The 16,602-nt window shown below is 40.4% G+C and overlaps 1 protein-coding gene across 6 annotated transcripts in view; it reads right to left on the bottom strand.

The window, feature by feature from the left end:
- Positions 1 to 16,602, bottom strand: part of LPP (LIM domain containing preferred translocation partner in lipoma) — a 388,598-nt gene that overhangs the window by 139,251 nt on the left and 232,745 nt on the right. For all 6 annotated transcript variants that reach the window (XM_073589409.1, XM_073589404.1, XM_073589407.1 and 3 more), the window contains one exon: positions 2,368 to 3,021. In XM_073589409.1, coding sequence (XP_073445510.1) covers positions 2,368 to 3,021 — 654 coding nt within the window. The remainder of the gene's footprint in view (positions 1 to 2,367; positions 3,022 to 16,602) is intronic.

Below are 16,602 nucleotides of genomic sequence, written 5' to 3'. Positions count from 1 at the left end.
GTGTATACTAATAGATAACAGACTGCACATGAGTCAGCAGTGTGACGCAGCAGACAAAAAGGTAAACAGAGACCTAGAATGTTTTATCAGAAGCATAGAGTCTAGATCATGTGAAGCAACTATACCATTGGACTTCTCCTTGGTCAGGCCTTATCTGGAATAATGTGTCCAGTTTTGTGCAAAATATTTTAAAAAAGACATTGAAAAACTGGAGCAAGTTTAGAGAAGATCTACCAGGTGGTGAGTGGACAGCAAAGTATGCCCTACGAGGAATGGTTAAAATATCTGGGAATGTTTAGCTTGCAAGAAAAGAAGGCAAATAGGAGACTTAATAGTGGTCTCTCAAATATCTCAAGGGATGGAGAGGGATCATCCTTATTCTCATTTTCACATTGAAACACAAGAAGGAATGGAATGAAACTGAAAGGGAGACGATACAGATTTGATATTAGAAAACACTTTTTGACAGAGTGATGAATGAGTGAAACAGGCTCCCACGAGAGGTGGTGAGTCCACCTTCAAAGGAAGTCTTTCAGAGGCCAGACAAACATCTGTCTGGGATAGTTTAGTGAATCCTGCATTGAGCAGAGAGTTGGACATGATGACCCTGGAGGTTCCTTCCAACTCTAACATTCTATGATTCAATGACACACAGCTCTGGCAAAAATTAAGAAACCACTGCACAGCTTTATAAAAATCAGCTTCTCTACATGTCTGACAGCCATTCCATTCCTGTGTCAGTTGAATTCCAACCAGAGTAAAGCTCATTCTACTTAATGTGCTCCTGATTAGATGATCACCTGAACCAAATCTTATTTAACAAAGGAAAGCGTAAAAAAACCTGATGTGGTGTACACAGTCCTATTGCAATAGGACAAGCTGGATGGCAAAACAAGTGCAACTAATATCCCAAAAGTAATAGGAATGAAAAAATAACTTTTAACCATGCCAAAGGAGTTGAAAAGTCTTGAGTGAGGAAAAGAAGGGCTCAATTCTGGCTTTACTAGCAGAGGCATACAGTGAGCATCATGTTGCCTCCATACTTAAAATTTCTAAGATGGCAGTCCATTACAACAAGGTCAAGCAGCAGACATTGGGGACAACAAGGCTACAGCTCGGCAGAGGGTGAAAATGACTCTCCACTGACCGAGATAACTGTCATCTTATTCGAATGTCACTCAGCAACCGCAGGATGACTTCAAGTGACCTACAAAAGGAATGGCAAATGGCAGCTGGGGTGAAGTGCACGGCAAAAACAGTTTGTAACAGCTCCTAGAGGCAGGGCTCAAGTCATGTAAAGATAGAAAAAAAGCCTTTCATCAATGAGAAGCAAAGGAGAGCCAGGCTGAAGTTTGCCAAAAACCATAAGGACTGGACCATAGAGGACTGGAGTATGGTAATCTTCTCTGATGAGTCTACTTATCAGATTTACCCAACACCTGGTCATCAAATGGTTAGACGGAGACCGGGAGAGGCGTACAAGCCACAGTGTCTTGCACCCGGTGTGAAATTTGGTGGAGGATCGGTGATGATCTGGGGATGCTTCAGCCAGGCTGGAGTTGGGCAGGTTAATCTTTGCGAAGCACGTATTAATCAAACCGCATACAAGGTTATCTAGGAAAAACAGATGATTCCTTCTGCTCAGGCAATGTTCCCCATTCTGAGGACTGTTTTTTCCAGCAGGACAATGCGCCATGCCACACAGCTTGGTCAATCAATGTGTGGATGAAGGATCACCACATCAAATCCCTGTCATGTCCAGCCCAATCTCCAGACCTGAACCCCATTGAAAACCTCTGGAATGTAATCAAGAGGAGATGGATAGTCACAAGCCATGAAAGAAAAACTGCTTAAATTTTAGTACCAGGAGTGGCATAAGGTCACCCAAAAGTAGTGTGAAAGACTGGTGCAAAGCATGCCAAGACGCATGAAAGCTGTGATTAAAAATCATGGTTACTCCCCATAATAATGATTTCTGAACTCTTCCTGAGTTAAAACATTAGTATTGTTGTTTCTAAATGATTATGAACTTGTTTTCTTAGCATTACTTGAGGTCTGCAAGTACTGCATTTTTTTTTGTTATTTTGACCATTTCTCATTTTCTGAAAATAAATACAAAATTTAGTGCTTGGAAATTCGAAGACATGTCAGTAGTTTATAGAATAAAAGAGCAATTTACATTTTACTCAAAAATATACCTATAAAGAGAAAAATCAGACAATCTGAAAATTTTGCAGTGGTCTCTTAATTTTTGCCAGAGCTGTATATGCAGAAATGAAAGTCAAAATAAAATTTCCCAAATCATAAAGTGAAACCTCTGAACACAGCAACGCCCACTTCATGGCTTCCAATGTTATAACAACCTACCTTGGCTTGAGGTGGCGGTGGTGGAACATAAGGAGGATCCGTTATATAGGTCTTCTTACTATTTGGAGGTGGATATGAGCCAGGAGGTTGCTGACCCACCGCATGGCCAGATGAGTAAGAGGGTTCAGGTTTCCACCCTCCTTGCTGTGAGTAAGGAATCTCGGCATTATTTCTTCCGCCATAGCCCTGTGATGCTGGATAGTAAGGATCATGGTATTTTACTTGATTACCCTGGGGATACCCATAGCCAGGATCTGCATAGCGTACAGGTTGGGGTGGAATATATTCTGATTCTCGTGGAGGTGCTTGCTTTTGAGGAGCATAGTATTGGTTTGGTGTAATATTGTAAGGCTGACTTGGTTGGGGGGCTGGTGGAACATAGTGAGGGCTGGGCTGGGCAGATTTAACTTGCACATTAAAAGTAGGTCGGCTTGGAGTAGTGGCTGTGGCATAAGATGCAGGGACTGGTTGAGGCCTCTGTGCAGCTGGTGACCCTGCTGGCGCAGGCAGTGTTGTGGACTGCGGTAGAGGTTTGGCAGCAGACTTCTTTGTTGCTGTCAGAGGTGGTTGGTTTGGTATTATCATCCTCTTATGACCAGTTACTGGGGTTCCAGCTGATGGGTGAGTCAATGTCCCAGTTGCAGACCCAGAGCCCTACATACATATAAAAAAGAAAATTAATTTACTTGAAATACGTAAAAAACTAAACACATTATATGAATTGCAGAAATTATCTCCATGAATAAAATGAAATAAACAAAGAAAAAAGTTATATTGCATAATGTATGCATTAAAATTATATCTATATTATACTCTGAAATACATGTAAATGTGCTTACTTTGTCTAGTCCTTTGTGAAAGTTTCTCTTTATAATATTAAAATGCTCATGGTAATATACACAGTCAAAATTGCTGGTACCCCTCGTTTAATCACAAAAAAGCCACAATGGTCACAGAAAACTTGAATCTGACAAAGGTAAGAATAAATCAAAAATCTATGAAAATAAACAAATGAAGGTCAGACATTGCTTTTCAACCATGCTTCCAAAGATTAAAAAAAAATAAAAAAAAAATAAAAAATAAAACTCATGAAATAGGCCTGGACAAAAATGATGGTACCCCTGAAAATGTGACAAAAGGGACATGTTAAATCAAGGTGTGTCCACTGATTAGCATCACAGGTGTCTACAATCTTGGAATCAGTGAGTGGGCCTGTATAGAGGGCTACAGATAATCACTGTGCTGTTTGGTGACATGGTGTGTATCACACTCAACATGGACCAGAGGAAGCGAAGGAAAGAGTTGTCTCAGGAGATTAGAAAATTATAGACAAACATGTTAACGGTAAAAGTTATAAGACCATCTCTAAGCAGCTTGATGTTCCTGTGACTACAGTTGCACATATTATCCAGAAATTTAAGCTCCATGGGACCGTAGCCAACCTCCCTGGACGTGGCCGCAGGAGGAAAATTGATGACAAATCAAAGAGACGGATAATACGAATGGTAACAAAAGAGCCCAGAAAAACTTCTTAACAGATTAAAGGTGAACTTCAAGCTCGAGGAACATCAGTGTCAGATCGCACCATCCGTCGTTGTATGAGCCAAAGTGGACTTCATGGTAGATGACCAAGGAGGACACCATTGTCGAAAAAAAAAAATCATAAAAAAGCCAGACTAGAATTTGTCAAACTACATGTTGACAAGCCACAAAGCTTCTGAGAGAATCTCCTATGGACAGATGAGACAAAAATGGAACTCTTTGGCAAGGCACATTAGCTCTATGCTCACATACGGAAAAATATCAAGAAAAGAACACGGTCCATACTGTGAAACATGAAGGAGGTTCTCTTAGGTTCTGGGGCTGTTTTGGTGCATCTGGCAAAGGGTCTCTAGAATCTGTGCACGGTACAATGAAATCTCAAGACTATCAAGGGATTCTAGAGAGAAATGTTCTGTCCAGTGTCAGAAAGCTTGGTCTCAGTCGCAGGTCATGGATCCTGCAACAGGATAATGACCCAAAACACACAGCTGAAAACACCCAAGAGTGGCTAAGAGAAAACATTGGACTATTCTGAAGTGGCCTTCTGTGAGCCCTGACCTAAATCCTATTGAGCATCTTTGGAAAGAACTGAAAAATGCCGTCTGGAAATGGCAACCTTCAAACACGAGACAACTGCAGCAGTTTGCTCTTCAGGAGTGGGCCAAAATACCTGTCAAGAACTCTCAATGACAGTTACAGGAATCTTTAGATTGCAGTGATTGACTCAAAAGGTTGTGTAACAAAATATTAAGTTAAGGGTACCATCATATCTGTCCAGGCCTATTTCAGGAGCTAATTTTTAAAAAAAATTCTGTGGAAGCATGGTTGAAAAGCAATGTCTGACTTTCATTTTTTTATTTTCATAGATTTTTGATGTATTATTACTTTTGTCAGATTCAAAATTATTTCTTTGACCATTGTGGGATTTGCTGTCATTAAACGAGGGGTATCAACAATTTTGACCACCTGTGTATAAGAATTATTCAGCCATTCTGACATAGATTAGGAGAAAGTACACAGCCTCTTCAGGTCTAAGAGATAATAAATAATAATTGTATGCAGTTTGAATTGGGAGATCTGGTGGCAGATCCTCCTTAAAGGGAACAGTTCACCAGGATATTACACACCTACTGGTAACAAAAGGCATGTGTGTAACAGCCCTCTAATGCTAATTTAATCTATACCTTGTTAGGTAAATTTAGAGTTTAAGTTTTAGTTGCGTACAGTTCTTCAGCTACTCTCCAGTCTTAAGCTGTGTGCACACAGTGTGTTTTTGCGCTTTTTTTGAACCCGGAAATGGGCTAAAAATGCTACGGAATCCTTATGCAAGCTAATTCAATGACAATCCTGAAGTGTTGTACACATGATCAGTAAATTTCCTTTGAGTATTTGCAGTATGTTTTTTCTGCAGGATGTCAAATCTTTGTGCGTTTCTGCAGAGTTCTTCACCTATTGACTTCAATTGAGTCAGTCAAATCCGCAGCTAAATGTCCTGGTGTGTGGTACATATAATAGAGCCAGCACTACTATGTCCTGATGTGTGGTACATATAATAGAGCCAGCAATACTATGCCCTGATGTGTGGTACATATAATAGAGCCAGCACTACTATGTCCTGATGTGTGGTACATATAATAGAGCCAGCACTACTATGTCCTGATGTGTGGTACATATAATAGAGCCAGCAATACTATACCCTGATGTGTGGTACATATAATAGAGCCAGCAATACTATGTCCTGATGTGTGGTACATATAATAGAGCCAGCAATACTATGCCCTGATGTGTGGTACATATAATAGAGCCAGCAATGCTATGCCCAGATGTATGGTACATATAATAGAGCCAGCACTACTATGTCCTGATGTGTGGTACATATAATAGAGCCAGCAATACTATGTCCTGATGTGTGGTACATATAATAGAGCCAGCAATACTATGTCCTGATGTGTGGTACATATAATAGAGCCAGCAATACTATACCCTGATGTGTGGTACATATAATAGAGCCAGCAATACTATACCCTGATGTGTGGTACATATAATAGAGCCAGCAATACTATACCCTGATGTGTGGTACATATAATAGAGCCAGCAATACTATACCCTGATGTGTGGTACATATAATAGAGCCAGCAATACTATACCCTGATGTGTGGTACATATAATAGAGCCAGCAATACTATGTCCTGATGTGTGGTACATATAATAGAGCCAGCAATACTATGCCCTGATGTGTGGTACATATAATAGAGCCAGCAATGCTATGCCCAGATGTATGGTACATATAATAGAGCCAGCACTACTATGTCCTGATGTGTGGTACATATAATAGAGCCAGCAATACTATGCCCTGATGTGTGGTACATATAATAGAGCCAGCACTACTATGTCCTGATGTGTGGTACATATAATAGAGCCAGCACTACTATGTCCTGATGTGTGGTACATATAATAGAGCCAGCAATACTATGCCCTGATGTGTGGTACATATAATAGAGCCAGCAATACTATGTCCTGATGTGTGGTACATATAATAGAGCCAGCAATACTATGCCCTGATGTGTGGTACATATAATAGAGCCAGCAATGCTATGCCCAGATGTATGGTACATATAATAGAGCCAGCACTACTATGTCCTGATGTGTGGTACATATAATAGAGCCAGCAATACTATGTCCTGATGTGTGGTACATATAATAGAGCCAGCACTACTATGTCCTGATGTGTGGTACATATAATAGAGCCAGCAATACTATGTCCTGATGTGTGGTACATATAATAGAGCCAGCAATACCATGCCCTGATGTGTGGTACATATAATAGAGCCAGCAATACTATGTCCTGATGTGTGGTACATATAATAGAGCCAGCAATACCATGCCCTGATGTGTGGTACATATAATAGAGCCAGCAATACTATGTCCTGATGTGTGGTACATATAATAGAGAAAGCAATACTATGCCCTGATGTGTGGCACATATAATAGAGCCAGCAATACTATGTCCTGATGTGTGGTACATTTAATAGAGCCAGCACTACTATGTCATGATGTGTGGTACATATAATAGAGCCAGCAATACTATGTCCTGATGTGTGGTACATATAATAGAGCCAGCAATACTATGCCCTGATGTGTGGTACATATAATAGAGCCAGCAATACTATGCCCTGATGTGTGGTACATATAATAGAGCCAGCACTACTATGTCCTGATGTGTGGTACATATAATAGAGCCAGCACTACTATGTCCTGATGTGTGGTACATATAATAGAGCCAGCAATACTATGTCCTGATGTGTGGTACATATAATAGAGCCAGCAATACTATGTCCTGATGTGTGGTACATATAATAGAGAAAGCAATACTATTCCCTGATGTGTGGTACATATAATAGAGCCAGCACTACTATGTCCTGATGTGTGGTACATATAATAGAGCCAGCAATACCATGCCCTGATGTGTGGTACATATAATAGAGCCAGCAATACTATGTCCTGATGTGTGGTACATATAATAGAGAAAGCAATACTATGCCCTGATGTGTGGTACATATAATAGAGCCAGCAATACTATGTCCTGATGTGTGGTACATTTAATAGAGCCAGCAATACAATGTCCTGATGTGTGGTACATATAATAGAGCCAGCAATACTATGCCCTGATGTGTGGTACATATAATAGAGCCAGCACTACTATGTCCTGATGTGTGGTACATATAATAGAGCCAGCAATACTATGCCCTGATGTGTGGTACATATAATAGAGCCAGCAATACTATGTCCTGATGTGTGGTACATATAATAGAGCCAGCAATACTATGCCCTGATGTGTGGTACATATAATAGAGCCAGCAATACTATGTCCTGATGTGTGGTACATATAATAGAGCCAGCAATACTATGTCCTGATGTGTGGTACATATAATAGAGCCAGCACTACTATGTCCTGATGTGTGGTACATATAATAGAGCCAGCAATACTATGCCCTGATGTGTGGTACATACAGTCATGGCCAAAAGTATTGACACCCCTGCAATTCTGTCAGATAATATTCAGTTTCTTCCTGAAAATGATTGCAAACACAAATTCTTTGGTATTATTATCTTCATTTAATTTGTCTTAAATGAAAAAACACAAAAGAGAATGAAGCAAAAAGCAAAACATTGATCATTTCACACAAAACTCCAAAAATGGGCCGGACAAAAGTATTGGCACCCTCAGCCTAATACTTGGTTGCACAACCTTTAGCCAAAATAACTGCGACCAACCGCTTCGGGTAACCATCAATGAGTTTCTTACAATGCTCTGCTGGAATTTTAGAACATTCTTCTTTGGCAAACTACTCCAGGTCCCTGATATTTGAAGGGTGCCTTCTCCAAACTGCCATTTTTAGATCTCTCCACAGGTGTTCTATGGGATTCAGGTCTGGACTCATTGCTGGCCACCTTAGAAGTCTCCAGTGCTTTCTCTCAAACCAATTTCTAGTGCTTTTTGAAGTGTGTTTTGGGTTATTGTCCTGCTGGAAGACCCATGACCTCTGAGGTAGACCCAGCTTTCTCACACTGGGCCCTAAATTATGCTGCAAAATTTGTTTGTAGTCTTCTGACTTCATAATGCCATGCACACGGTCAAGCAGTCCAGTGCCAGAGGCAGCAAAGCAACCCCAAAACATCAGGGAACCTCCGCCATGTTTGACTGTAGGGACCGTGTACTTTTCTTTGAATGCCTCTTTTTTCTCCTGTAAACTCTATGTTGATGCTTTTGCCCTAAAAGCTCTACTTTTGTCTCATCTGACCAAAGAACATTCTTCCAAAATGTTTTAGGCTTTTTCAGGTAAGTTTTGGCAAACTCCAGCCTGGCTTTTTTATGTCTCGGGGGTAAGAAGTGGAGTCTTCCTGGGTCTCCTACCATACAGTCCCTTTTCATTCAGATGCCGACGGATAGTACGGGTTGACACCGTTGTACCCTCGGACTGCAGGGCAGCTTGAACTTGTTTGGATGTTAGTGGAGGTTCTTTATCCAACATCTGTACAATCTTGCGTTGAAATCTCTTGTCAATTTTTCTTTTCCGGCCACATCTAGGGAGGTTAGCCACAGTGCCGTGGGCTTTAAACTTCTTGATGACACTGCGCACGGTAGACACAGGAACATTCAGGTCTTTGGAGATGGACTTGTAGCCTTGAGATTGCTCATGCTTCCTCACAATTTGGTTTCTCAAGTCCTCAGACAATTCTTTGGTCTTCTTTCTTTTCTCCATGCTCAATGTGGTACACACAAGGACACAGGACAGAGGTTGAGTCAACTTTAATCCATGTCAACTGGCTGCAAGTGTGATTTAGTTATTGCCAACACCTGTTAGGTGCCACAGGTAAGTTACAGGTGCTGTTAATTACACAAATTAGAGAAGCATCACATGATTTTTCGCACAGTGCCAATACTTTTGTCCACCCTCTTTTTTATGTTTGGTGTGGAATTATATCCAGTTTGGCTTTAGGACAATTCTTTTTGTGTTTTTTCATTTAAGACAAATTAAATGAAGATAATAATACCAAAGAATTTGTGTTTGCAATCATTTTCAGGAAGAAACTGAGTATTATCTGACAGAATTGCAGGGGTGTCAATACTTTTCGCCATGACTGTATAATAGAGCCAGCAATACTATGCCCTGATGTGTGGTACATATAATAGAGCCAGCACTACTATGTCCTGATGTGTGGTACATATAATAGAGCCAGCAATACTATGTCCTGATGTGTGGTACATATAATAGAGCCAGCAATACTATGTCCTGATGTGTGGTACATATAATAGAGCCAGCAATACTATGTCCTGATGTGTGGTACATATAATAGAGCCAGCAATACTATGCCCTGATGTGTGGTACATATAATAGAGCCAGCAATACTATGCCCTGATGTGTGGTACATATAATAGAGCCAACAATACTATGCCCTGATGTGTGGTACATATAATAGAGCCAGCAATACTATGCCCTGATGTGTGGTACATATAATAGAGCCAGCAATACTATGCCCTGATGTGTGGTACATATAATAGAGCCAACAATACTATGCCCTGATGTGTGGTACATATAATAGAGCCAGCCTACTATGTCCTGATGTGTGGTACATATAATAGAGCCAGCAATACTATACCCTGATGTGTGGTACATATAATAGAGCCAACAATACTATGCCCTGATGTGTGGTAGATATAATAGAGCCAGCCTACTATGTCCTGATGTGTGGTACATATAGAGCCACAATACTATGTCCTGATGTGTGGTACATATAATAGAGCCAGCCTACTATGTCCTGATGTGTGGTACATATAATAGAGCCAACAATACTATGCCCTGATGTGTGGTACATATAATAGAGCCAGCAATACTATACCCTGATGTGTGGTACATATAATAGAGCCAACAATACTATGTCCTGATGTGTGGTACATATAATAGAGCCAGCCTACTATGTCCTGATGTGTGGTACATATAGAGCCACAATACGATGTCCTGATGTGTGGTACATATAATAGAGCCAGCCTACTATGTCCTGATGTGTGGTACATATAATAGAGCCAACAATACTATGCCCTGATGTGTGGTACATATAATAGAGCCAGCAATACTATGCCCTGATGTGTGGTACATATAATAGAGCCAGCAATACTATGCCCTGATGTGTGGTACATATAATAGAGCCAACAATACTATGCCCTGATGTGTGGTACATATAATAGAGCCAACAATACTATGCCCTGATGTGTGGTACATATAATAGAGCCAGCCTACTATGTCCTGATGTGTGGTACATATAGAGCCACAATACTATGTCCTGATGTGTGGTACATATAATAGAGCCAGCCTACTATGTCCTGATGTGTGGTACATATAATAGAGCCAACAATACTATGCCCTGATGTGTGGTACATATAATAGAGCCAGCAATACTATGCCCTGATGTGTGGTACATATAATAGAGCCAGCAATACTATGCCCTGATGTGTGGTACATATAATAGAGCCAACAATACTATGCCCTGATGTGTGGTACATATAATAGAGCCAGCAATACTATGTCCTGATGTGTGGTACATATAATAGAGCCAGCAATACTATGTCCTGATGTGTGGTACATATAATAGAGCCAGCAATACTATGTCCTGATGTGTGGTACATATAATAGAGCCAGCAATACTATGTCCTGATGTGTGGTACATATAATAGAGCCAGCACTACTATGTCCTGATGTGTGGTACATATAATAGAGCCAGCAATACTATACCCTGATGTGTGGTACATATAATAGAGCCAGCAATACTATGTCCTGATGTGTGGTACATATAATAGAGCCAGCAATACTATGCCCTGATGTGTGGTACATATAATAGAGCCAGCAATACTATGTCCTGATGTGTGGTACATATAATAGAGCCAGCAATACTATGTCCTGATGTGTGGTACATATAATAGAGCCAGCAATACTATGCCCTGATGTGTGGTACATATAACAGAGCCAGCAATACTATACCCTGATGTGTGGTACATATAATAGAGCCAGCAATACTATGTCCTGATGTGTGGTACATATAATAGAGCCAGCACTACTATGTCCTGATGTGTGGTACATATAATAGAGCCAGCAATACTATGCCCTGATGTGTGGTACATATAATAGAGCCACAATACTATACCCTGATGTGTGGTACATATAATAGAGCCAGCACTACTATGTCCTGATGTGTGGTACATATAATAGAGCCAGCAATACTATAACCTGATGTGTGGTACATATAATAGAGCCAGCAATACTATGCCCTGATGTGTGGTACATATAATAGAGCCAGCAATACTATGTCCTGATGTGTGGTACATATAATAGAGCCAGCAATACTATGTCCTGATGTGTGGTACATATAATAGAGCCAGCACTACTATGTCCTGATGTGTGGTACATATAATAGAGCCAGCAATACTATACCCTGATGTGTGGTACATATAATAGAGCCAGCAATACTATGTCCTGATGTGTGGTACATATAATAGAGCCAGCAATACTATACCCTGATGTGTGGTACATATAATAGAGCCAGCAATACTATGTCCTGATGTGTGGTACATATAATAGAGCCAGCAATACTATGCCCTGATGTGTGGTACATATAATAGAGCCAGCAATACTATGTCCTGATGTGTGGTACATATAATAGAGCCAGCAATACTATGCCCTGATGTGTGGTACATATAACAGAGCCAGCAATACTATACCCTGATGTGTGGTACATATAATAGAGCCAGCAATACTATGTCCTGATGTGTGGTACATATAATAGAGCCAGCAATACTATGCCCTGATGTGTGGTACATATAATAGAGCCAGCAATACTATGTCCTGATGTGTGGTACATATAATAGAGCCAGCAATACTATGTCCTGATGTGTGGTACATATAATAGAGCCAGCAATACTATGCCCTGATGTGTGGTACATATAACAGAGCCAGCAATACTATACCCTGATGTGTGGTACATATAATAGAGCCAGCAATACTATGTCCTGATGTGTGGTACATATAATAGAGCCAGCACTACTATGTCCTGATGTGTGGTACATATAATAGAGCCAGCAATACTATGCCCTGATGTGTGGTACATATAATAGAGCCACAATACTATACCCTGATGTGTGGTACATATAATAGAGCCAGCACTACTATGTCCTGATGTGTGGTACATATAATAGAGCCAGCAATACTATAACCTGATGTGTGGTACATATAATAGAGCCAGCAATACTATGCCCTGATGTGTGGTACATATAATAGAGCCAGCAATACTATGTCCTGATGTGTGGTACATATAATAGAGCCAGCAATACTATGTCCTGATGTGTGGTACATATAATAGAGCCAGCACTACTATGTCCTGATGTGTGGTACATATAATAGAGCCAGCAATACTATGCCCTGATGTGTGGTACATATAATAGAGCCACAATACTATACCCTGATGTGTGGTACATATAATAGAGCCAGCACTACTATGTCCTGATGTGTGGTACATATAATAGAGCCAGCAATACTATGTCCTGATGTGTGGTACATATAATAGAGCCAGCACTACTATGTCCTGATGTGTGGTACATATAATAGAGCCAGCACTACTATGTCCTGATGTGTGGTACATATAATAGAGCCACAATACTATACCCTGATGTGTGGTACATATAATAGAGCCAGCAATACTATACCCTGATGTGTGGTACATATAACAGAGCCAACAATACTATGCCCTGATGTGTGGTACATATAATAGAGCCAGCCTACTATGTCCTGATGTGTGGTACATATAATAGAGCCAGCAATACTATGTCCTGATGTGTGGTACATATAATAGAGCCAGCAATACTATACCCTGATGTGTGGTACATATAATAGAGCCAGCACTACTATGTCCTGATGTGTGGTACATATAATAGAGCCAGCACTACTATGTCCTGATGTGTGGTACATATAATAGAGCCACAATACTATACCCTGATGTGTGGTACATATAATAGAGCCAGCAATACTATACCCTGATGTGTGGTACATATAATAGAGCCAACAATACTATGCCCTGATGTGTGGTACATATAATAGATCCAGCCTACTATGTCCTGATGTGTGGTACATATAATAGAGCCAACAATACTATGCCCTGATGTGTGGTACATATAATAGAGCCAACAATACTATGCCCTGATGTGTGGTACATATAATAGAGCCAACAATACTATGCCCTGATGTGTGGTACATATAATAGAGCCAGCAATACTATGCCCTGATGTGTGGTACATATAATAGAGCCAACAATACTATGCCCTGATGTGTGGTACATATAATAGAGCCAACAATACTATGCCCTGATGTGTGGTACATATAATAGAGCCAGCAATACTATGCCCTGATGTGTGGTACATATAATAGAGCCAGCAATACTATACCCTGATGTGTGGTACATATAATAGAGCCAGCAATACTATGCCCTGATGTGTGGTACATATAATAGAGCCAGCAATACTATGTCCTGATGTGTGGTACATATAATAGAGCCAGCAATACTATGTCCTGATCTGTGGTACATATAATAGAGCCAGCAATACTATGCCCTGATGTGTGGTACATATAATAGAGCCAGCAATACTATAACCTGATGTGTGGTACATATAATAGAGCCAGCAATACTATGCCCTGATGTGTGGTACATATAATAGAGCCAGCACTACTATGTCCTGATGTGTGGTACATATAATAGAGCCAGCACTACTATGTCCTGATGTGTGGTACATATAATAGAGCCAGCACTACTATGTCCTGATGTGTGGTACATATAATAGAGCCAGCAATACTATGCCCTGATGTGTGGTACATATAATAGAGCCAGCAATACTATGCCCTGATGTGTGGTACATATAATAGAGCCACAATACTATGTCCTGATGTGTGGTACATATAATAGAGCCAGCAATACTATGTCCTGATGTGTGGTACATATAATAGAGCCAGCACTATGTCCTGATGTGTGGTACATATCATAGAGCCAGCAATACTATGCCCTGACGTGTGGTACATATAATAGAGCCAGCAATACTATGCCCTGATGTGTGGTACATATAATAGAGCCAGCAATACTATGTCCTGATGTGTGGTACATATAATAGAGCCAGCAATACTATGCCCTGATGTGTGGTACATATAATAGAGCCAGCACTACTATGTCCTGATGTGTGGTACATATAATAGAGCCAGCAATACTATGCCCTGATGTGTGGTACATATAATAGAGCCAGCACTACTATGTCCTGGTGTGTGGTACATATAATAGAGCCAGCAATACTATGTCCTGATGTGTGGTACATATAATAGAGCCAGCAATACTATACCCTGATGTGTGGTACATATAATAGAGCCAGCACTACTATGTCCTGATGTGTGGTACATATAATAGAGCCAGCACTACTATGTCCTGATGTGTGGTACATATAATAGAGCCACAATACTATACCCTGATGTGTGGTACATATAATAGAGCCAGCAATACTATACCCTGATGTGTGGTACATATAATAGAGCCAACAATACTATGCCCTGATGTGTGGTACATATAATAGATCCAGCCTACTATGTCCTGATGTGTGGTACATATAATAGAGCCAACAATACTATGCCCTGATGTGTGGTACATATAATAGAGCCAACAATACTATGCCCTGATGTGTGGTACATATAATAGAGCCAACAATACTATGCCCTGATGTGTGGTACATATAATAGAGCCAGCAATACTATGCCCTGATGTGTGGTACATATAATAGAGCCAGCCTACTATGTCCTGATGTGTGGTACATATAATAGAGCCAACAATACTATGCCCTGATGTGTGGTACATATAATAGAGCCAGCAATACTATGCCCTGATGTGTGGTACATATAATAGAGCCAGCAATACTATACCCTGATGTGTGGTACATATAATAGAGCCAGCAATACTATGCCCTGATGTGTGGTACATATAATAGAGCCAGCAATACTATGTCCTGATGTGTGGTACATATAATAGAGCCAGCAATACTATGTCCTGATCTGTGGTACATATAATAGAGCCAGCAATACTATGCCCTGATGTGTGGTACATATAATAGAGCCAGCAATACTATAACCTGATGTGTGGTACATATAATAGAGCCAGCAATACTATGCCCTGATGTGTGGTACATATAATAGAGCCAGCACTACTATGTCCTGATGTGTGGTACATATAATAGAGCCAGCACTACTATGTCCTGATGTGTGGTACATATAATAGAGCCAGCACTACTATGTCCTGATGTGTGGTACATATAATAGAGCCAGCAATACTATGCCCTGATGTGTGGTACATATAATAGAGCCAGCAATACTATGCCCTGATGTGTGGTACATATAATAGAGCCACAATACTATGTCCTGATGTGTGGTACATATAATAGAGCCAGCAATACTATGTCCTGATGTGTGGTACATATAATAGAGCCAGCACTATGTCCTGATGTGTGGTACATATCATAGAGCCAGCAATACTATGCCCTGACGTGTGGTACATATAATAGAGCCAGCAATACTATGCCCTGATGTGTGGTACATATAATAGAGCCAGCAATACTATGTCCTGATGTGTGGTACATATAATAGAGCCAGCAATACTATGCCCTGATGTGTGGTACATATAATAGAGCCAGCACTACTATGTCCTGATGTGTGGTACATATAATAGAGCCAGCAATACTATGCCCTGATGTGTGGTACATATAATAGAGCCAGCACTACTATGTCCTGGTGTGTGGTACATATAATAGAGCCAGCACTACTATGTCCTGGTGTGTGGTACATATAATAGAGCCAGCAATACTATGCCCTGATGTGTGGTACATATAATAGAGCCAGCAATACCATGCCCTGATGTGTGGTACATATAATAGAGCCAGCAATACTATGACCTAATGTGTGGTACATATAATAGAGCCAGCAATACTATGTCCTGATGTGTGGTACATATAATAGAGCCACAATACTATACCCTGCTGTGTGGTACATATAATAGAGCCACAATACTATGCCCTGATGTGTGGTACATATAATAGAGCCAGCAATACTATGCCCTGATGTG

The sequence above is a fragment of the Dendrobates tinctorius genome, unplaced genomic scaffold (genome assembly GCF_039654945.1).
Source record: "Dendrobates tinctorius isolate UK_male_01 unplaced genomic scaffold, ASM3965494v1 ptg000107l, whole genome shotgun sequence".
Taxonomy (NCBI): Eukaryota; Metazoa; Chordata; class Amphibia; order Anura; family Dendrobatidae; genus Dendrobates; species Dendrobates tinctorius.
Note: the sequence above shows the minus strand (reverse complement) of the source record. Positions and strands in the feature narration are given on the sequence as shown.